The sequence below is a fragment of the Saccopteryx bilineata genome, chromosome 3 (genome assembly GCF_036850765.1).
Source record: "Saccopteryx bilineata isolate mSacBil1 chromosome 3, mSacBil1_pri_phased_curated, whole genome shotgun sequence".
In the NCBI taxonomy this organism is placed as follows: domain Eukaryota; kingdom Metazoa; phylum Chordata; class Mammalia; order Chiroptera; family Emballonuridae; genus Saccopteryx; species Saccopteryx bilineata.
In genome coordinates, this window is record NC_089492.1 from 143,986,861 (window position 1) to 144,008,677 (window position 21,817).

Here is a 21,817-nt window from a genome sequence, read left to right on the forward strand (position 1 = left end):
TGTCTCTTCCCACCATTACAGTCCAAAGAGACCAACACTCTAATCAACACCATACTTGAGGTTCAGCCAAGGTCATCTTCTGGTGGAGAGGGGAAAAGCAATGATGAAATTGTCCAAGAACTTGTTGCTTCCGTCCAGACCAGAGTTCCAGGTAATAAATAACTTCTGGCATCTATGTATTATATAATAGACTTTTAGGAATAAACTCAGCTGAGTGATAAGCAGGTGTCCAAATCTGCTTCTTATGCAGTTTCTTTGTTACATAGAAAGCTCTTCTGATGTTGCACTAGCCATTCATAGAGTAGAAACCTGCAGCACCTCATCTGCCAAAGCGTGAGGAGCAAGTTGGTTTCTAACCAATGGAACTGTGCCTAGACTTTTTTCTAAGCTTCCTAATGTCTATAGATCTGTGCTGTCCAAAAAAGTAGCCACTAACCACAAGAAGCTACTTAAAATTAAATTTAAAATTAAAATTCATTTTCTCAGTTGCACTAGCAGCATTTCAAGTGCCCCCATATTGGATAATAAAGATAATTTCCATTATCATAAAATATTCCATTGGACAGCTCTGCTCTAGAATCCATGTCATTTTTTTTCCTCCAAGAGAAAGCTAAATTAATTTTACCTTGTTTTCTGGTTAAGGAATCTTCCAGAAGGACCACGGAGATCCACTTTCACATTTTCTTAAAAATGACTGTAGATTTATTTATTAATCTACTGTTTGTGGTTGGGAGAGAATGAATTATAGAGCAAAGAACATTGAAGCAGAACATAACACAATGTCTAAACTGCATTTCTCTCTCCACTCAATAATTCTGACACCAAATGTGTGTGGACCCTTCCCTCACATTGAACAGTTCTCCAACTTTCTGGACACCACTGAGTGTCTCTAAAATTTAATTTTGACACTAACTTTGCAGAGTTAACACAGACCCCACAGGTTAAAGACTCAGTCCCACAACAAGACTGCCCCTACTTTAGATGCCAATTGCAAATCGTAGCTTGTGACTGGTACGTCTGACCAACCAGCTATAAATCGACACAACCCCAGCCCCTTTCTTGGATTCAGTAATTTTCTAGAACATCTCACAAGACTCAGAAAAAAAGTTAGTTACATTACCAGTTTAGTTTAAAGGCTATCATAAAAGATAAAGAGCCAGATGAAGAGGTCCACAGGGCAAGATCTGGAAGATTCCTCTGTCCCCAGGGAGTCAGGGTGCACCACCCACCCAGAAGCTCTCCACACCCTTTTTGGAGGCTTCATTTTGTAGGCACAGTTGGTTGATTAAGTCACTGACCTCTAGCCCCTCTCTTCTCCCAGGTCAGTGAACGAAGCTTAAAGTTCCAAGCCTCTAATTACAAAGCTATTCTGCTGACAACCAGCTTACCTAAGTTTCTGGACTTTCTAAAAAGTCAACTCATTTACATAAACTAGATGTATATAATGTGTGTGGGGTTTGTTATGAATAAGGAAAGATGCTCCTTTTACCTTCATCACTCAGGAGCCATTTCCAGAGCCAGGGTCAAAAACCACATGTTGTAAAAAAATGATGCCCCTCTTGTTTTTATCACTTAGAAAATTAAAAGTGTTTGAAGAGCTTTGGCCAGGAGTGAGGGATAAAGACCAAAATATATATTTATCATGTCACAGTGTCACAGACTGAGTCTTGCCAATACTCTTTAAGTCCCCCAGTAAAAGAGGGCCCTGTGTGATCTCAGAGGTCAGTTCTCCACCTCCTGCCACAGAACTCAAAAGAATCTCTTCTTGAGTAGAGTTCTGTTGATGTTGAAGCACACTGAGTCAGTTATTTTAGGAAGCAGTTTTTAATAAATATAAGCAGGAGGAGTGGATGGGAATGGGATGGAGATGGCTGGGTGGATGCAGATCGAGTGTACTTGTCTCAGAGAGTTGCACAGCACCTGGGAGGTCTTCTCTCCAAGCTTCAGAAAGCTTACACTTTTACTGTGAAATGATGAGTCGGAGGAGGGATGTCATGAGCTCCACAAGAGAACCGAGGGTTGGAGTAGCACCTGAGGGGAAGGATAGAAGGAGAGGACAAGGAGAGGTACCCACAGCACTGTGGACCCAAGAGATTGGACTGACCCTCGCTGCTGTGTGATTTTTCTACAGCAGCCAAAGTGTGAGTGGTTAAGAAGAAATTTGATAGATGTTGTATTTCAGAGTCACTCGGTTATACACACTTTACTCAGATATGCAAGGAAATGCAGCCCCTTCAATTTTTTAGAGCTTATATGAGCCCCATTTGGATCGTTGGGGAAAGAAATAAAAAATTTTTCAATCCAGCTTGAACCAGAAGCCTGTTTCATAATTCAGTCAGTCCCTTTGAATTATGCTCAGGAACTGGGGATAAATGCTAATTCTCTCTCGTCTCTGTCTCCAACTGCCAAGCCCTCCTCTCCCGGATGCACTGCAGGTGTGCAGGGAAGAGTGAGGCTTATGTACCTCATGCAGAGAAGACTCAGGGTCCCTGGCACCTCTGGTCTCAGGGATGTCCCTTACCTTCCGGGTAGCTGCTTGTCCTACTGGCATTTGCCACTGACGTCTGCATGGCCCAGCTCCCATTCAGCCTAGGTCCAGGTGCAGGAGAAGCTGGCTTGAAGAAAAGTTAATAAAAGTAAATTACAACAACAACATCATGAGGACGGAAATCAATGATAATTGATCTGAAGAACTGGCTCTCTCTGTTTCAGAAATACTAGAAATGGAGAATGCCTCTGAGAGCCTCTTCACAAAGGATTCTCAAGGACGCCTGAACTCCTTGACCACCGTTCTTGGGCAGGAAGTGGACCGGTTTAACAATCTGCTGAAGCTGATACATGTATGAGCGCACTGCTGTGGGGTAGCAAAGCTGAGTAGAGATTGTACAATAGCATGAGTGTGCTTAGATTTTCTATTCCATCACTTCAACACTTCCATTTGAATATACTAACAACTCTTCAAACCCAACTTGTGAATTTACCTTCCCCTAACAAGCCCACGTTCCCTCTCTCTAATAATGGCTTCATGAATACAGGACATTACAAATTTTCAGTCTTGCCTGGCCAGGCAGTAACACAGTAGATAGAGCATCGACCTGCAATGCTGAAGACCCAGATTTGAAGCCCTGAGGTCACCGGCTTGAGCATGGGGTTGCTAGCTTGAGTGTGGAATCATAGCCGTGACCCCACAGTCAATAGCTTGAGCCCAAAAGTTGCTGGTTTGAAGCCCAAGGTTGCTGGCTTGAGCAAGGAGTCACTGGCTTGACTGGTTCCCCCCAGTCAAGGTACATGTGAGAAGCAATCAATGAACAACTAAGGTGCATCAACTATGAGTTAATGCTTCTCATCACTCTTTCTTCCTCTCTGTCTGTCCCTGTCTGTTCCTCCCTCTTAGTTAAAAAAAAAAAACAAAACCCAAAAAATAAAAAAACAACTTCAGTTTCCACATTATCTTTACACTTGTAGAATTACCATTGATAGACTAGAAATTTGATCAGAGACCTAATCATTCAATAAAAGAGATTCAGTTCTTGCTCATGATGTCTAGTTTGCATTTAATAAGATAGTCTTTATGAAGACTGTGAAGACCAGCATTTCTCAAAGTATGGGTCACAGAACACCTGCATTAGAATTTACTATGCTGCAAGTTCAAAACGGAGACTCCTGATCCCACTTCAGACCTTAGAGGGAATTCCAGAGAATTCCTGGAAATTTGGGGAATATAGATTTTAAATAAATTTCCCCAGATGATTGCACTGCAACTAAAACTTGAGAGCAACTATTTGGCCCTTTGCTTCATGCTCAGGAATACTCTGTCTCTAGAAGGCCTTGAATTTATAACGATGGCTAAACACTTCCCTGGTTTCTATTTGAATAGTTTTGATAAGGGATCACAAAAGCTATTGGAGTCCAAATGTTGAGTATAAATAGGAAAGTTTTACCACCAAGCAGGGAACCAAATACTTAGTACAGAGTCGAGGCGCAGTCATAAGACTGAAGAAGACGGGTGGAGGAAATCTTTTAAAGCCAAAGGCCATCTGCCCTCTATTAGGAAAACAAAGTCTCAGAATGTTGCCAGTTGGCTGGCAATACCTAGGTTTGTAGTTTAGGAGGACACAGGGGCAGCTGAATATATGAAGTCCTCACCTTGGGACTATGGCATCCAGGCAGGCAGGTGTACACAGTCTCAGCAGGTCAGGTAGCCAGGTCAAGGCTTATCACCTTCTGTATTGGATGATTCAGGATACAGAGTAAGCTGCTGTGATAAAGACCTCCAAATACAGCAACCAAAATAGGATTGAAGTTCACTTGTCTCACAGCTAACTGTTGGAGGGAGCCCGGTCTAGGGCAGGTAGTTATCCTTGCTTTCTGAACTCATCCAGGGATCCCCGCTAGAGGGTGGCTCCTCCAGCCTTAACAGGTAGCTTCCACTTCTGAGTCTAAGGTGGCTGTTCCAACTGTCTGCTTTTAATAGTCAGTGGGGGACAGAAGGCTGAGGGAAAGCAGTTGGTTCATAAAAATGTGACCTAGCCTGACCAGGCGGTGATATAGTAGATAGAGCGTTGGACTGGGATGCAGGGGACCCAGGTTCAAAACCCCAAGGTCACCAGCTTGAGCGTGGGGTTGCTGGCTTAAGCGTGGGATCATAGACATGACCTCATGGTTGCTGGCTTGAGCAAGGGGTCACTCTCTCTGCTGTAGCCTCTCCCTCCTCCGCCGCCTGTCAAGGCACATATGAAAAAACAGTCAATGAACAACTAAGGTGCTGCAACGAAGAATTGATGCTTCTCATCTCTCTCCCTTCCTGTCTGGTCTGTCCCTATCTGTCCCTCTTTCTGACTCTGTCAAAAAAAATATATGACCCAGTAGTTGCATACATAATTTTTTCTCCTATTAGCCTAAACTTGGTCACATGGTCACTCCCCAGCCACTAGCCTGGCTAAGGAATACAGTCTGTGGGTGCAGTGCTCTGCCCAGCTGAAACCAGGGGGGCGGAACTGTTGTTCAAAGGAAGGAGAGGAGATGGACGGCTCACCTCTCACCTCTTCCCCATCACCCGCTTGATGACAGACAAGTCTAAATGTTACTGCCTCCATAAAATCTCCCTGGAACACCAGCCTTCCTCCACCACCAGACAACTTAGGAGCCCTTCCCCAGGGATCCATGATTCTTGGTCTGTGTCTCTCTCACTGTATTGTTTTGTGATTACCCCTCCACAGTAAGGCTTCCCCGATGCAAATGAATTTCTTGAAGAAAAGAGGCCTGCTATATTAGCCTTCTCTGTTTCCCTAGTGCCGACACATACTAAACCTTCTATGATTTGAATGTGCAAGTGAACAAATGTGCCTCTTAGGTGGTCACTTCTTGCGGTCAAACAGTAATGTCCACAATAATGGAGGAATTCGCCTCATGGAAGTAGAAGGGAGAGGAGCCGGGGAGAAGTAGCCCGCAAGGCCATCAGGAGTCAGAGCGGAGCACTCCCATCTGAGGGTGGGGTGGAGGCCCCACTGCCTGCAGCCCTGCACCAGGCCCGTCCTCATCCCGACCTCTGCCAGGCTACCCCGTCCTGGCTCTGTCCCAGCCTCACCTACACTTCACCCGGGGCACACACGGCTGCGGTGGCGTCAGGAGGGCCAAGAGCAGGGGCAGCCCATGGGGTCTCGGAGCTGCGCTCCTCGTGAGCTCACTCTCCCCCAGACACTTACAGAAGTGTGAGCCGGGCAGATTCCAGCAGAGATGCAGCCACCCTGGTGCTCAGGTTTCTGGCCTTAGGAAAGGACATTCGTGTGCACTTTCCCCCACAGAGTGCATCTCTGTAGCCACCTCCTCTAAGAAGCAGCTGCCCTGAGAACTCTGTCCACTTTAAGCACACCTAGAAGTTGCTAGCAGCCCAATGCCTTCATCTCTCCGGCTTAAGCATTCTCCCTACATTTAGATAAGTTCTGCTGCCTTTCCCTTTCAGCCTCTAGGTGGGGCCCTGGCTTGGCTCTGACTGAGGGCCTCCTGGCTGTGCTCTGCTGCAAATGGTTCCCCAGGTCATAAGGACAAATCTAATTAAACTCTTCTTTTTTCATGCCACTGCTTCTTGTGAAGAGATGGGAGGAGGGGAGTAAGTTCATGCAGGAATGGAGGATGGCTAGCCTTGTTTTGTCCCCAGATTGTCTGTCTGTAGAACTATGTGCAGGTGGTCCTAGGCCTTATTCTGTTTTTGAATCAACATAAATATAGTCTCTAACACAGGGGTCGGGAACCTATGGCTCATGAGCCAGGTGTGGCTCTTGTGATGATTGCATCTGGCTCGCAGACTAATCTTTAATAAAAAATAATAACGTTAAAAATATAAAACATTCTCATGTATTACAATCCATTCATTTCCTACCGCTCATGTTCATGGTTGCGGGTGGCTGGAGCCAATCACAGCTGTCCTCTGGAACAACACCAAATTTTTATTGGATAATGCTTAACGTATACGGGTCATTGTATGGCTCTCACAGAATTACATTTTAAAATATGTGGCATTCATGGCTCTCAACCAAAAAGGTTTCCAACCTCTGCTCTAACATCATCCTATATTTTCCCAACATACGGCAGTTTTCACAACACTGGAACCCAGGAGGGCCATTCTACACTGTCTGCCCTGCGTTCATCCTTAGCCCGGTGGCACATTCCATCCTGGGCCTTCATGGCTGCTGCCGGCCTCTGTCTTTTATTGGAGTGAGGGGAGAATCAGGGGCATGTCATAAGGAAGTATTTTGAGTACACAGAGACTTTTTGGTAGCTGCTAAAAGACTGGTCACATCTCTGGGCAATGCTGACCCATGGTGTGAAGTGGTTCCTCATCCTCACCTTCTCCATAGTTCCCGTATCACTCACCAGCAGGCCTGTTCCTCCTTAGGCCCTGAGAAGAGTGGAACAGTGGCACTGTTCAAAACCATTTCCCAGGCTTCTGGGGCATTTCTCCTCCTTCTCTTCCTGTCACTTCATTGGATTCTGTGGACTGTCTGAACGGCCCCACCCTCAGATCTCACGCCCCATGGTCAAGTGTTATAAAAATGCATGAAAGATTGGAGAGTCTGATCCAGAAGACTGTGCAAAGAGGATGGAACCCATTAGGGGGCCTTTCCGCCCAAGGTGGCACCTGTCACTATTAATGGGTGGCATCCCACTTGTTAATACATCTGTGAAGGACACCAACCTTCTCTTGTTCTTTTAGATTTCTCTAGAAACGCTGAACAAAGCCATTGCTGGACTTGTGGTGATGTCTGAAGAAATGGAAAAGGTGTATAACAGCTTCCTCAACAACCAGGTGCCCTCCTTGTGGTCCAACACAGCCTATCCGTCCCTCAAACCACTGGGATCATGGGTCAAAGATCTTATTCTGAGGACATCATTTGTGGACGTAAGAAAATGCTCTTTTTTGGGGTTTGATGAATCGAGTGACACAGCTGGCCCTACGGGCCTAAGGAAGCCCTAGCTAACTAAAATACCCACAACCCCTGAAGAATCATCTGAGACCAAAGGAAGAGAGGCTTTCAGAAGGCTGCACTTCACACACCTCACGCTGATTATAATGTAGTCGGCCCCCTTATCCCATGGCCCGTTTTAATTCCATGCCAGCCTTGGAGGTGCATATCTAGTTTGTGCGACCCCGTGAGGTTCAGAACCAATCTGAAATGGGTCAAACTGCCGGGTGTGGCCCTGCTGCCCTCTCCCTCTTCTATGCCCTCTGTGATAACTGGCTCTGGGTTTGTGGTCAGGCTGGGGGCTGGAGAAGGGGGACCGGGCAGGCAGTAAAAACGGGGCTGGTGACTAAAGCCAGGACTGGTTTAGATTGTGCTTCCAGAGAGACCTTCCTGAACATGACTTTGATTTAAATGACAAACTCCTTCTCAGAAAAACAGCACATTTTGGTGGTGTGTTTCTCCTTTAGCTGTGGCTCAAAAGAGGACAGCCTAAGTCCTTCTGGATCTCCGGTTTCTTCTTCCCTCAAGGATTTCTGACAGGTACGAGTGCTCGCCCTGGAAAAGTCCTCAGGAAAGATCACGGTGGTTACACACTGGGTCTCAGGACCTGGTGAAATGGCAAGGATGCTGACATCCTGACCAGAGGCTGTTGCTTGTAGGGAATCCAGTAAGGCCTGCTCTTCCTCGGCTGCCAGGGAAAAGGATGACAGAAGCAGATGTTCCCCACAGCCTGTCCCTGTCCCTCGCAGATTGTGCGGGTGCAAACACTGCGGCCCCTGTAAGCACACACAGTGTGCCCCAACTCCCCGCGGGCCCCATGCACGAGGGCAACACACTCTCCACCTGCTTTACCCAACTTTAAGCAGTTTCCCTCTCGCTGAAACAAAATTCTTTTTTAAAAATTTTTAATTTTTAATTATAGTTGACTAAGAAATACTCAATATCCCTTCATCAACCTGGGGCGTGGAGTGGGGGCAGGTATTACAGGGATTCCTTCTAGGAAGCACCAGAGGGGGCCAGGGCCTCTGGGCTTTTCAATGCTAATTAGCTGAGCCCTTAATCTCTCTCATTCTGAATCCTTCCTAAACAGCCCAAACAAGACTGAGCAAGACTGTCAAACTGGGGAGACGGGCTGGTATCGCTCACGGGCAAAGCAGTGCACCTCAGGCTTAGTCTTCTTCCCAGCCAAGACCACACCATCCACAGGCTTCCTGTCTCAATGAACTAATTCAGAATAAGGTGTTAATGGTTGAGTCTTCTCCCTGGAGAGGAAGATCTGGAATGCTAGAGCAGCCTGGTTAGGGGCAAGTGGGCACAAGTGTCTGGGCGGTAATCTTGTTTGGAGGTCCCGTTTTTCTGATATTTTTACATTTATAGGAACTCTTCAAAATCATTCTCGGAAATACAATTTGCCTATAGATGAACTGAGTTTCAAGTACAACATGATTCCTACCTATCGGGACCAAGCCGCGGTTATAGAAGCTGCCAAGATAGTGAAGTTTGGAGAAGTACTGCCCATGGACCTGGAGGTATTGTCTCCCTGACTGTTACAGCAAAGCAGCATCTGTCCCACTGCCGTTCAGCAGCTCAGCCACCCTCCCCTGCCCCTCCTGCCCTGTATGTGGGAACAAGAGGGGCAGGAAGGGCTCGCAGCCCCCCCCCTCCCCAGCTCCTTAATTAGCAAGGACTAGATACCAACTGCCTAAATTGTTTTAGTCTAGTTTATGAAAACATTTTTACAGCAATACTGTTTCATTTCTTTGGATACTAATTTGGTTCTGAATCTAACGTGGGGCAGGGCCGGGTGGGGGGGAGGGGGGTGGTTGCCTACATCAACCTGCAATCCTCAAACACAGCTGGGCATCCTTCAATTCTACTCAATTCTGACACTGTTCACCTAGCGACAGCATCAGATCCTATAGGTTAAGGGTTCAGTCCTACAAGAAACCCACCCCCTTTTCAAATCCAGTTTCAAGCCTACATTGTCACCTGTGCTTCGGACCCACTGTAAGTCAGAGGTTCCCGTGACCACATCTTGGGGTTCAATCATTTTGCTAGAGTGGCTTAAAGAACTGAGAAAAGCTTTTTACTTAACTAATTACTAGCTTATTATAGAATAATATAACTCAGGAATAGTTCAGTAGAAGAGATGCATGGGGGGTTGAGGGGACAGAGTGCTTCCAGGCTCACCAAGTGAGCCACTCTCCCCATATATCCACCTGTTCACCATCCTGAAGCTCTCCACACCCTGTCCTTTTGGGGTTTTATGGAAGCCTCATTACATAGTCATGATTGGTTGACTCATTGGCCGTAGGAGACTAAATTCAATCTCTAGCTCTTCTCCCTCCCCAGAGGTGGGGTGGGGCATACACTGTAAGACCCAATCCTCTAATCACATGATTGGCTCCACTGGCAACCAGCTCATCCTTGGGTGCTTGGCGGAGTTGGTGGCTGGCAGGGGCACACCAGTATGGCTGCATAGGGATAAGTGAGGTCGGGATGTGGCCCACATGCAAGGCTGGCCGCGGCCTGGCTCCTCATGGGGGTTCTCCCAGGGCTGCTGCCCCACCCTGGTCCTGTCCATTGTGGGACAGTGTGACTGCACTGCCACTCCATGCCCTGAGAGTGGTCAACAATGCTGCTCTCCCATGCCCTCAACTGCAAGCTTCCATTTCTACCGGGGGAGTTCCAGAGCACAGCAGGGGACTTGGAGAACCTCTTGTTGATCATAGAGTCCCTGTGTTTGGCAGGCTGACTGCCGCACAAAGCACCTGCTCTCACCAGCTTTATGTCCTGGGGAGCCGTGGAGTAGGGCCCTTGCCCAGAACAGCACTGCTGCAGGTTTCAGCCATGTGTTCTCCCCTGACCTAATAAAACATTATTATAACAAAAGACACAATTTTTTTTCAGACACCATTATCAGTCTCAATATTTAGGAAATTCCAAGAATTTGGGGAGCTGTGAGTCAGAACCACAGAGGAAGACCAAATATATTTGATAAAAATATTTGCCTGTCTGAATGACCAAATATATGTTATTTTCTTATAAATGACAATATCAGATACCTATAGTAACTTTCTCCTTGCAGACAAAATACAGCAAGAGATTAAAAGCAAGAGTTTCAGAACCAGAAGGCCTAAATTTAAATTCTGACCCTCATCCACAGTTGTGTGTGCTAAAGCAATTATGATCATGTCTGCACCTCAGTGCTCTCATCTGTAAAATGGGGCTGATGCCACCGCCTTCAGAGCTGTAGTGTAGTATAAACTGCAGGTATCACATGACCCTCACATAGTGCACACACAATAAGTACTATTATAGGATGAATTATCTGTATCATTAATTCAGCTGTCTCCTGGCAGAAATGATACACTAGCTTCATACATTGTACAAGCTCATTACAGAACTGATAGGAATGCAGTACAGATGCAGTTTAAAGTCCGTGCTAGAGTAATGGCGGAGTAGGAAGCGATACTGATAAATCTCCCCCAAAACTCAACAAGATCTTCAACCAGAAACAGAAAAACCTATACTTGGAGCCTCCAGATGCTTCACAATACACCCAAAGGTATGGTCGAGTGAAAAATTGGCTAAATATATAACCAAATCCTGAAGGAAATAGGGAGTAAGAAATGCTCCACCTTCCTCACTAACCTAAACAGGGCGGCTTTCTCTGGTAACTGTGAATATAGAAACTGAGGCAGGCAAAGGGGGTGAATACATCCAGGCCGCGCACAAACGGCTGAACCAGGCTGTGGCACGGAGATCCTAGCGGAGGAAAAACTGATCCTGTGGCAAGCCGGGCAATACAAGCTAACACTCGCGCCAAACCCAAAGAAAGAAAGACAAGCGGGGCAGCCATTTTACCCGTTCTCCTGGTTGGTGCGCAGTTAGTGGGCGAGAGATCTCTTCCTAAGCCCCAGAAGTGGGTGTCCGTGTTACCCCACAGAGAGGCAGGGTCAGAGGCCTTTCTGTGGGCCGAAAGCAGAATCTCTGGGCAGCCCCAGCGCCCTGGGAAAGCCGCGCACGGGAGGGAGCGAGAACTAATTCCAACGGTGGAAATTTTCCGTGCGGGAGGCTGTTTCACTCAGGGAAACGCGGCTGGCCTCATATCCTGGTGTGCGCGCGCAGATAGGTAGTGAGCGATTCATCCGAGTGCCTCGGCAGTGCGCGCCCGTGTTACCGCACAGAGGGGCAGAGTCAGGGGCCTTTGTGTGGGCAAAAGCGGAATCTCGGGCCACCCCAGCGCCTTGCAAAAGCCGCCCACGGGGACAGAGCGAGAGCAAATTCCAGCGCTGCAAATTTCCATGCGGTTGGGGGTTTCACTCAGAGCGTGAGACTACTGGCCGGATATCCTGGTCTGCACGCGCAGATAGTGAATGAGAGTTTCCTCCAAGCGCCCCGGAAGTGGGTGCCCGCCTGTGTTACCGGACAGAGTGGCAGAGCCAGAGGTCTTTGAGTGGGCGGAAAGCCCGCCTGATTATTCTAGCAGCTCTGACTGACTGAGCCTTACCCAGAGCCCTGTGCTGAGTGGGAATAGAGTGGGGAGTTGCCAGCTCTTTGAACCTCTTACTATCCAGGCAGAGGCAGCAACAACCCCATAGCTGGATTATCAGGCTACTAATTGAGGAAGGAAAGACTAGGAGAAAGGCTCCAGGAACACGGACTCTCTCACTGTCGGAGCCTATGAATGCTAATGAGCCTTGACTCCCAACAAGACTAAAGCACAATAAATGACATTGCCATAGAGACTTATCAACTGCAAACCTCTACCTGAGCGTGCCAAAGGGGCAGAACCTGGGGTACAGAGTCACCGACCAGGAAGAGGGAGAGAAAAGAAAAAACAAGAAGATAACCTCTCAAAATCAAGAATAATCTGCAGACTTTATAACCTATCCCATTTTATTATATTTGTTCGTTTGTTTCTCTTAACTTCATTCTTGATACTTTTTTTTCCTCCTCCAATTTGGCCAATTAACTCTCTACCGGTCTTACTCTCTCCTCTCCTTGAACTACACTACCCATAAGTGTTACATCTCCCATTATCTTTCCTCTTCTCTTCCTTTCTCTCTATGAGGGTTGCACTCCAAAACCCTTAACTCTCTCTCTCTCTCTCCTTTCTTTTTTCTTCTTTTAGTGGTTACCTCTTTTTTTCTCTCTCTTTCTTTTCTCCCTCTATATTAGTTTCTTCCTTTCTCCTTTACATCTCCTCTCATTCAAACCTCAATAACAAACAAATTATCTTATCTGGGACTCAAACCTATGTTTGTGGCATTTTGGGGGGTTTTTACTTCACCTTTTTAACTCACTAGCAGTGCTCCCATCCCTGGCTCTCCATTTTATCTAGTTCTTGTTCCACTAAATACAATAGTATTTTTTTAATTTGTCCCCCCATTTTTCTGTTCTCCTCTTATTCCTCTCATCATAACTCTTAGACAACCAACACCTAAAAGCAAATATTTTATTCTTGACCCAAATTTTTTCCTTATTTGCTTTTTGTGGGTCCATACCGCCCCCCCCCTTTTTTTTTTCCTTTTTTTTTTTGCCCCTTTATTACTTTTCCCCAATTCAGGACCTCCATCACAGGCATTGTTTGTTATAATTCACACTTCACCGCAAGATTTTCTCAAGAAAAAGGGGAGAGGAGAGGAAAAAAGGAGGGGGGGAATAATTTCCTTTTTTTAAAAATTATTATTTTATTTTTCTTTATTTCATTATTAATTTTTTTAAAAAAAAAAACAACTCTTTTTGATTTTTTATTTTTTTTAACTTTTTATTCTTTATTAAATCTCATTAATACTATCAACAAAACCACCCTCAGATGCCATTAAGGAAGAGAAAATCGAATATCGTGGATACAAAAGAAAGAGAGGTAACACAGCTAGATGAGGAAAAATCTATGGAGAAAAAATTTAATATATTGGAAACCTTGGAGCTAAATGACAGAGAATTCAAGATACAAATCCTAAAAATCCTTCGAGATATACAAGAAAACACAGAAAGGCAATTTAGGGAGCTCAGAAAACAACTCAATGAACACAAAGAATATATGTCCAAAGAAATTGAAACTATAAAAACAAATCAAACAGAGATGAAAAACTCAATTCACGAGCTGAAAAACGAAGTAACAAGCTTAGCTAATAGAACAGGTCAGATAGAAGAGAGGATTAGTGAAATAGAAGACAAGCAACTTGAGGCACAACAGAGAGAAGAAGAAAGAGACTCAAAAATTTTAAAAAATGAGATAGCCCTACAAGAATTATCGGACTCCATCAAAAAGAATAACATAAGAATAATAGGAATATCAGAGGGAGAAGAGAGAGAAAATGGAATGGAGAACATACTCAAACAAATAATAGATGAGAATTTCCCAAGCCTGTGGAAAGAACTAAAGCCTCAAATTCAAGAAGCAAACAGAACACCGAGTTTTCTTAACCCCAACAAACCTACTCCAAGGCATATCATAATGAAATTGACACAAACCAACAGCAAAGAAAAAATTCTCAAGGCAGCCAGGGAAAAGAAGAATACAACATATAAAGGAAGGCCCATTACATTATCATCAGATTTCTCAGCAGAAACTCTACAAGCTAGAAGAGAGTGGACCCCAATATTTAAAATCCTGAAAGAGAGAAACTTTCAGCCACGAATACTATACCCATCAAAGCTATCCTTCAAATATGAAGGAGAAATAAAAACATTCACAGATACAGAAAAGATGAGGGAATTTATCATCAGAAAACCCCCACTCCAGGAATTACTAAAAGGGGTTCTCCAATCAGATACAAAGAACAAAAAAAAAAACAGAGCCACAAGTAAAAGCGCCAAGAAGAACACAATAAAACCAAATTTAAACTGTGACAACAACAAAAAGAAAGAGGGGGAGAAGATGGAGATTAACAGTAGCAAAGGACGATGGAGTGCAAAAGTACTCACAAAGTAGTTTGCTACAATGAACAGGGTAGGGACCCTTTTCATTACTTAAAGGTAACCACCATTGAAAAAACCACCACAGAAGCACATGAGATAAAAAAGATAGCAACAGAGGAAAGATGTATGGAATACAACCAAATAAAAACAAAAGATAGAAAAACGAAAGAGAAGGATCAAACAAGACACAAAACTAACAGAAAGCAAGATATAAAATGGCAATAGGGAACTCACAAGTATCAATAATTACACTAAATGTAAACGGATTAAACTCACCAATAAAAAGGCACAGAGTAGCAGAATGGATTAAAAAAGAAAATCCAACTATATGCTGCCTACAGGAAACTCATCTAAGTAACAAGGATAAAAACAAATTCAAAGTGAAAGGCTGGAAAACAATACTCCAAGCAAATAACATCCAAAAAAAAGCAGGTGTAGCAATACTCATATCGGATAATGCTGACTACAAGACAGGAAAAGTACTCAGAGATAAAAATGGGCATTTCATAATGGCTAAGGGGACACTGAATCAAGAAGACATAACAATTCTTAATATATATGCACCAAACCAAGGAGCACCAAAATATATAAGACAGCTACTTATTGACCTTAAAACAAAAACTGACAAAAATACAATCATACTTGGAGACCTCAATACACCGCTGACGGCTCTAGATCGGTCATCCAAACAGAGAATCAACAAAGACATAGTGGCCTTAAACAAAACACTAGAGCACCTGGATATGATAGACATCTACAGGACATTTCATCCCAAAGTGACTGAGTATACATTTTTCTCCAGTGTACATGGATCATTCTCAAGAATTGACCATATGTTGGGCCACAAAAACAACATCAGCAAATTCAGAAAAATTGAAGTTGTACCAAGCATATTTTCTGATCATAAAGCCTTGAAACTAGAATTCAACTGCAAAAAAGAGGAAAAAAATCCCACAAAAATGTGGAAACTAAACAACATACTTTTAAAAAATGAATGGGTCAAAGAAGAAATAAGTGCAGAGATCAAAAGATATATACAGACTAATGAAAATGACAATACGACATATCAGAATCTATGGGATGCAGCAAAAGCAGTGATAAGAGGGAAGTTCATATCTCTTCAGGCATATATGAACAAACAAGAGAGAGCCCAAGTGAACCACTTAACTTCCCACCTTAAGGAACTAGAAAAAGAAGAACAAAGACAACCCAAAACCAGCCGAAGAAAGGAGATAATAAAAATCAGAGCAGAAATAAATGAATTAGAGAACAGAAAAACTATAGAAAAAATTAATAGAACAAGGAGCTGGTTCTTTGAAAAGATCAACAAAATTGACAAACCCTTGGCAAGACTTACCAAGGAAAAAGGAGAAAGAACTCATATAAACAAAATCCAAAATGAAAGAGGAGAAATCACCACGGACACCGTAGATATACAAAGAATTATTGTAGAATACTATGAAAAACTTTATGCCACTAAATTCAACAACCTAGAAGAAATGGATAAATTCCTAGAACAATACAACCTTCCTAGACTGAGTCAAGAAGAAGCAGAAAGCCTAAACAGACCTATCAGTAGAGAAGAAATAGAAAAAATCATTAAAAACCTCCCCAAAAATAAAAGTCCAGGCCCTGACGGCTATACCAGCGAATTTTATCAAACATTCAAAGAAGACTTGGTTCCTATTCTACTCAAAGTCTTCCAAAAAATTGAAGAAGAAGCAATACTTCCAAACACATTTTATGAGGCCAACATAACCCTCATACCAAAACCAGGCAAGGATGGCACAATAAAAGAAAACTACAGACCAATATCTCTAATGAATACAGATGCTAAAATACTAAACAAAATACTAGCAAATCGAATACAACAACATATTAAAAAAATAATACATCATGATCAAGTGGGATTCATCCCAGAATCTCAAGGATGGTTCAACATACGTAAAACGGTTAACGTAATACACCATATCAACAAAACAAAGAACAAAAACCACATGATCTTATCAATAGACGCAGAAAAGGCTTTCGGTAAAATACAACACAATTTTATGTTTAAGACTCTCAACAAAATGGATATCGAAGGAAAATATCTCAACATGATAAAGGCCATATATGATAAACCATCAGCTAACATCATATTAAATGGCACTAAACTGAAGGCTTTCCCCCTTAAATCAGGAACAAGACAGGGTTGTCCACTCTCTCCACTCTTATTTAATGTGGTACTAGAGGTTCTCGCCACAGCAATCAGACAAGACAAAGAAATAAAAGGCATCCATATCGGAAAAGAAGAAGTAAAGGTATCACTTTTTGCAGATGATATGATCCTATACATCGAAAACCCCAAAGAATCCACAAAAAGACTACTAGAAACAATAAGCCAATACAGTAAGGTCGCAGGATACAAAATTAACATACAGAAGTCAATAGCCTTTCTATATGCCAACAATGAAACAATTCAGAACGAACTCAAAAGAATAATCCCCTTCACGATTGCAACAAAAAAATAAAATACTTAGGAATAAACATAACAAAGAATGTAAAGGACTTATATAATGAAAACTATAAACCATTTTTAAGGGAAATTGAAAAAGATATAATGAGATGGAAGAATATACCTTGTTCTTGGCTAGGAAGAATAAATATAATCAAAATGGCTATATTACCCAAAGCAATATACAAATTCAATGCAATTCCCATCAAACTTCCAATGACGTTTTTTAAAGAAATAGAGCAAAAAATCATCAGATTTATATGGAACTATAAAAAACCCCGAATAGCCAAAGCAATCCTAAAGAAAAAGAATGAAGCTGGGGGCATTACAATACCTGACTTCAAACTCTATTATAGGGCCACGACAATCAAAACAGCATGGTATTGGCAGAAAAATAGACACTCAGACCAATGGAACAGAATAGAAAGTCCAGAAATAAAACCACATATATATAGTCAAATAATTTTTGATAAAGGGGCCAACAACACACAATGGAGAAAAGAAAGCCTCTTCAATAAATGGTGCTGGGAAAACTGGAAAGCCACATGCAAAAGAATGAAACTGGACTACAGTCTCTCCCCCTGTACAAAAATTAACTCAAAATGGATCAAAGATCTAAACATAAGACCTGAAACAATTAAGTACATAGAAGAAGACATAGGTACTCAACTCATGGACCTGGGTTTTAAAGAGCATTTTATGAACTTGACTCCAATGGCAAGAGAAGTGAAGGCAAAAATTAATGAATGGGACTACATCAGACTAAGAAGTTTTTGCTCAGCAAGAGAAACTGATAACAAAATAAACAGAAAGCCAACTAAATGGGAAATGATATTTTCAAACAACAGCTCAGATAAGGGCCTAATATCCAAAATATACAAAGAACTCATAAAACTCAACAACAAACAAACAAACAATCCCATAAAAAAATGGGAAGAGGATATGAACAGACACTTCTCCCAGGAAGAAATACAAATGGCCAACAGATATATGAAAAGATGCTCATCTTCTTTAGCTATTACAGAAATGCAAATCAAAACAGCAATGAGATACCACCTCACACCTGTTCGATTAGCTATTATTAGCAAGACAGGTAATGGCAAATGTTGGAGAGGCTGTGGAGAAAAAGGAACCCTCATACACTGTTGGTGGGAATGTAAAGTAGTACAACCATTATGGAAGAAAGTATGGTGGTTCCTCAAAAAACTGAAAATAGAACTACCTTATGACCCAGCAATCCCTCTACTGGGTATATACCCCCAAAACTCAGAAACATTGATACGTAAAGACACATGCAGCCCCATGTTTATTGCAGCATTGTTCACAGTGGCCAGGACATGGAAACAACCAAAAAGCCCGTCAATAGATGACTGGATAAAGAAGATGTGGCACATATACACTATGGAATACTACTCAGCCATAAGAAATGATGACATCGGAACATTTACAGCAAAATGGTGGGATCTTGATAACATGATACGAAGCGAAATAAGTAAATCAGAAAAAACCAGGAACTGCATTATTCCATACGTAGGTGGGACATAAAAGTGAAACTAAGAGACATTGATAAGAGTGTGGTGGTTACGGGGAGGAGGGGGGAATGGGAGAGGGAAAGGGGGAGGGGGAGGGGCACAAAGAAAACAAGATAGAAGGTGACAGAGGACAATCTGACTTTGGGTGATGGGTATGCATCATAATTGAACGACAAGATACCCTGGACTTGTTATCTTTGAATATATGTATCCTGATTTATTGATGTCACCCCATTAAAAAAATAAAATTATTTAAAAAAATAAAAAATAAAAAAAATAAAGTCCGTGCTCACATAGATTACTCCTTCCAGAGCAGAGGCTCTCCAGGTGGGGTCCCCAGACCAGTGGCATCAGCATCACCTGGGAACTTATTAGAAATGCAAATTCCAAGGACTCATTCCTGACCCACTAAGTCAGAAACTCTGGGCTAGGACCCAGAACTCCGTATAATTTATCAAGTCCTATCTGAAGTTCTTAGCCCACCACAGTTTAAAAACCCTTGATTCTCAACCTTGACTGCAGATCAGAACCACCTGTAGAACTTTAAAAACTTCCAAAGCCCAGGACACATCCCAGTTACATCAGCATCACCCCAATACATCAGGCATCAGTATTTTTTGATGCTCCCCTCGTGGCTCAGTATATAGCCAGGGATGAGAACCCCGCTGCAGATCTGAGCTGCCCAGCTTAGCCACGCTGCGGTACTGATGTGGGAAGGGAGCCTCTGCCTCAAAGCTCCTGTCCGCTCCAGTGGGCCTTACAAGTATAATTTTTTTTTTTTTTTTTTTTTATAGTGAGAGAGAGACAGGCAGGAAAGGAGAGAAGTAGAGAGCATCAACTCATAGTTGCATCACTTTAGTTGTTTATCAATTGCTTTCTCATATGTCTCTTGCCCGAGGGATGGGGGAGCTCCAGCCAAGCTAGTGATCCCTTGCTCAATCAAGCCAGCAACCTTGGGTTCAAGGCAGATGAGCCCACGTTCTAGCTGGAGGCCTCAGGGATTCGAACCTGGGATCTCTATCCACTGCACCACCACCTGGTCAGGCATAAATATAATTTTTTATATGTGCTATGAAATCAAAGATTTGTCTCATATTGCTCTTGCCAATAAAGTATTCACTAACTGATAAGTGGAGTGGGGTGAATGGCTTTACTAACTAACTCTGCCTTAAAAGATCATGGTATTAGCAGAACTTGCTCCTGGGTATTTCTATCAGTATCCAGTCGACTCAGATCTGCTCCCACATCCTTGAAAGACCTTGCTAATAGCTAATGACAGTCACAGCCTTCTTATCCCATCTGCTTCCCATAAGAAGGTGAAAGTCTTAACATTGTGATATCAGGTAGTCTGAAGCCCATGAATGTGTTTCCCAGGGGTAGCCCCCATTAGACATGTTGATGGAGTGTGAGATTTGGTATCACACTGAGAAGCAAGTTAGTTTACCTTTCGGAGCCTCAGTATTCTCCTCTCTGGAATGTGAGTAATAATGGTGATCTATAAAGTGGTTCTTAGAATTAAGTGGGAGGACGTGGAGCAGAGGAGATGGCCCACAGCTGCTGATGCCCTCTCCTCTTCTCACCTTTACACATCGGGTGTGTTCCAGTTGCCCTCTCCTGCGGATGGTGTCCTCGTTCACGGAATGTTCATGGATGCTTCTCGGTGGGACGATAATGAGATGGTGATAGAAGATGCATTGCCCGGACAGATGAATCCAGCGCTGCCTGTGGTACATTTTGAACCTCAACAAAATTATGAGCCAAGCCCAACACTTTATCACTCCCCACTTTATAAAACAGGGGCCCGAGCAGGAACACTCTCAACCACAGGTGAGGATCTTCTAACATTGATACAAATAATGACCAAATGCAAATGACAGTCAAAGCCCAAGGGAGATCTTAGGCCAGTTAGCTAGGCTTATAATGAGGCCACTTATAACATACAAATTTATAAATGTTGTAAATTCTGTTTATTAATATGGAGTATGGATTGGAATTTTTAAACTGATGCTTATTTCTAATAATCTAATTAGTAGAAAATAGAGTTTATTGAGCAATGACTTCTAATTTTAAAATGATGAACTGAGTAGACACTAAAATCTATCTCTCACCAAATCCACTGAGACTCATCCAAGAGGTTTAAAAATAAATTATTCAGTGGAATGCCATGGTGTAGGAAGGGAAATCTGTGTGGACCTGAACTGGGAGACAACCTTGAGAAAAGGAAGCAGGGAATACAGCCGTATTGGCAGGTGAGCCGAGGCCAGAACACGGCTGCTGCAGGAGAGCACGAGACTGCACGGGGAGAGCCCTCGGACGCTGCACCGCTGCTTTCCTGAAGAGCGACACTGTGGGAAGAGTCAAAATTTCCAACATTTATCTAGTGGGCAATCTAGGAAAAAGTAGAGAAAATGGAAGAATAATCATAGTTTTTAAAATAATGGCTAGTAATTTCCCAGAAAAGAAGAAACACTTGAGTCCTCAGAATAAGAGATCTCACAAAGTCCTGTTAGGGATCACATATTAAAATATAAACAAACAAATAATCAAATTTTAAAAAGAAACCTAGATATATCAAAGTGATACTTAAGACTATCAAAATAAAGAAAATCCTCAAGGCAAAGAGATAAAAGGTGTTAACATACTGAAATTAAAATTCCAGAGTCACATTGACACCAGGCATCCCTCATTACCCACGGTGCATATAGAAAGACAATAAACATCATCAAGGGCCAGAGGCAAAACAACTTTGAACCAAAATTGGAAATGCAACCAAGTTATCATCCAAAAGGGAAAACGTGATAGACTCTCGGACATAGATAGGTTCTAAATTAGTACCACTGATCCTCTACTTAACACACACACACAGTTAAGTCTTTAAAAGTTTGACCATAAAAATATTTTCAGTAATAATAAAGAACTAAATTTCCAGATGATGAAAATATGGGAGATGGGGCAGGGCAGAAATAATTAAAATAAATGTTTCCCTTTTGAGTGGAGAATATAGATACTGGTGATATATTTTTTTTTAATGAAATCTTCAGTAAAAGTATGCTCACTAAAGGTGAAAACATACAGAATAGAACTAAAATAGACACTTCTGTCACATGACTGATCTCCAACTCCTATTACAAATCTAAAAAGCATTAAAGGTATATTTTAAAATTAATAATAGTATGTACACATTTTGGTGTGGACATATATTTTTTATCTTAGATAAATATCTAGGATGGAATAACTGGACTGTGTGGTAGGTATACGTTTTTGTTTTTTTTTAACTACCGCAATGTTTTCCAAAGTGGCCGTGCCATTTATCATTCCCACTAGCAGTAGGTGAGGGTTCCAGTTCCTCCACATGTTCATCACCACTTAATATGATTAGCTTTTTAGAGTGTGGG

The 21,817-nt window shown here is 42.7% G+C and overlaps 1 protein-coding gene across 1 annotated transcript in view; it reads left to right on the plus strand.

Moving 5' to 3' along the window:
* DNAH6 (dynein axonemal heavy chain 6) overlaps nt 1-21,817 on the plus strand; it is a 319,440-nt gene that overhangs the window by 295,661 nt on the left and 1,962 nt on the right. Inside the window, exons 71-76 of the mRNA XM_066267533.1 lie at nt 22-151; nt 2,713-2,840; nt 7,214-7,399; nt 7,931-8,003; nt 8,841-8,992; nt 20,027-20,249. Coding sequence (XP_066123630.1) covers nt 22-151; nt 2,713-2,840; nt 7,214-7,399; nt 7,931-8,003; nt 8,841-8,992; nt 20,027-20,249 — 892 coding nt within the window. The remainder of the gene's footprint in view (nt 1-21; nt 152-2,712; nt 2,841-7,213; nt 7,400-7,930; nt 8,004-8,840; nt 8,993-20,026; nt 20,250-21,817) is intronic.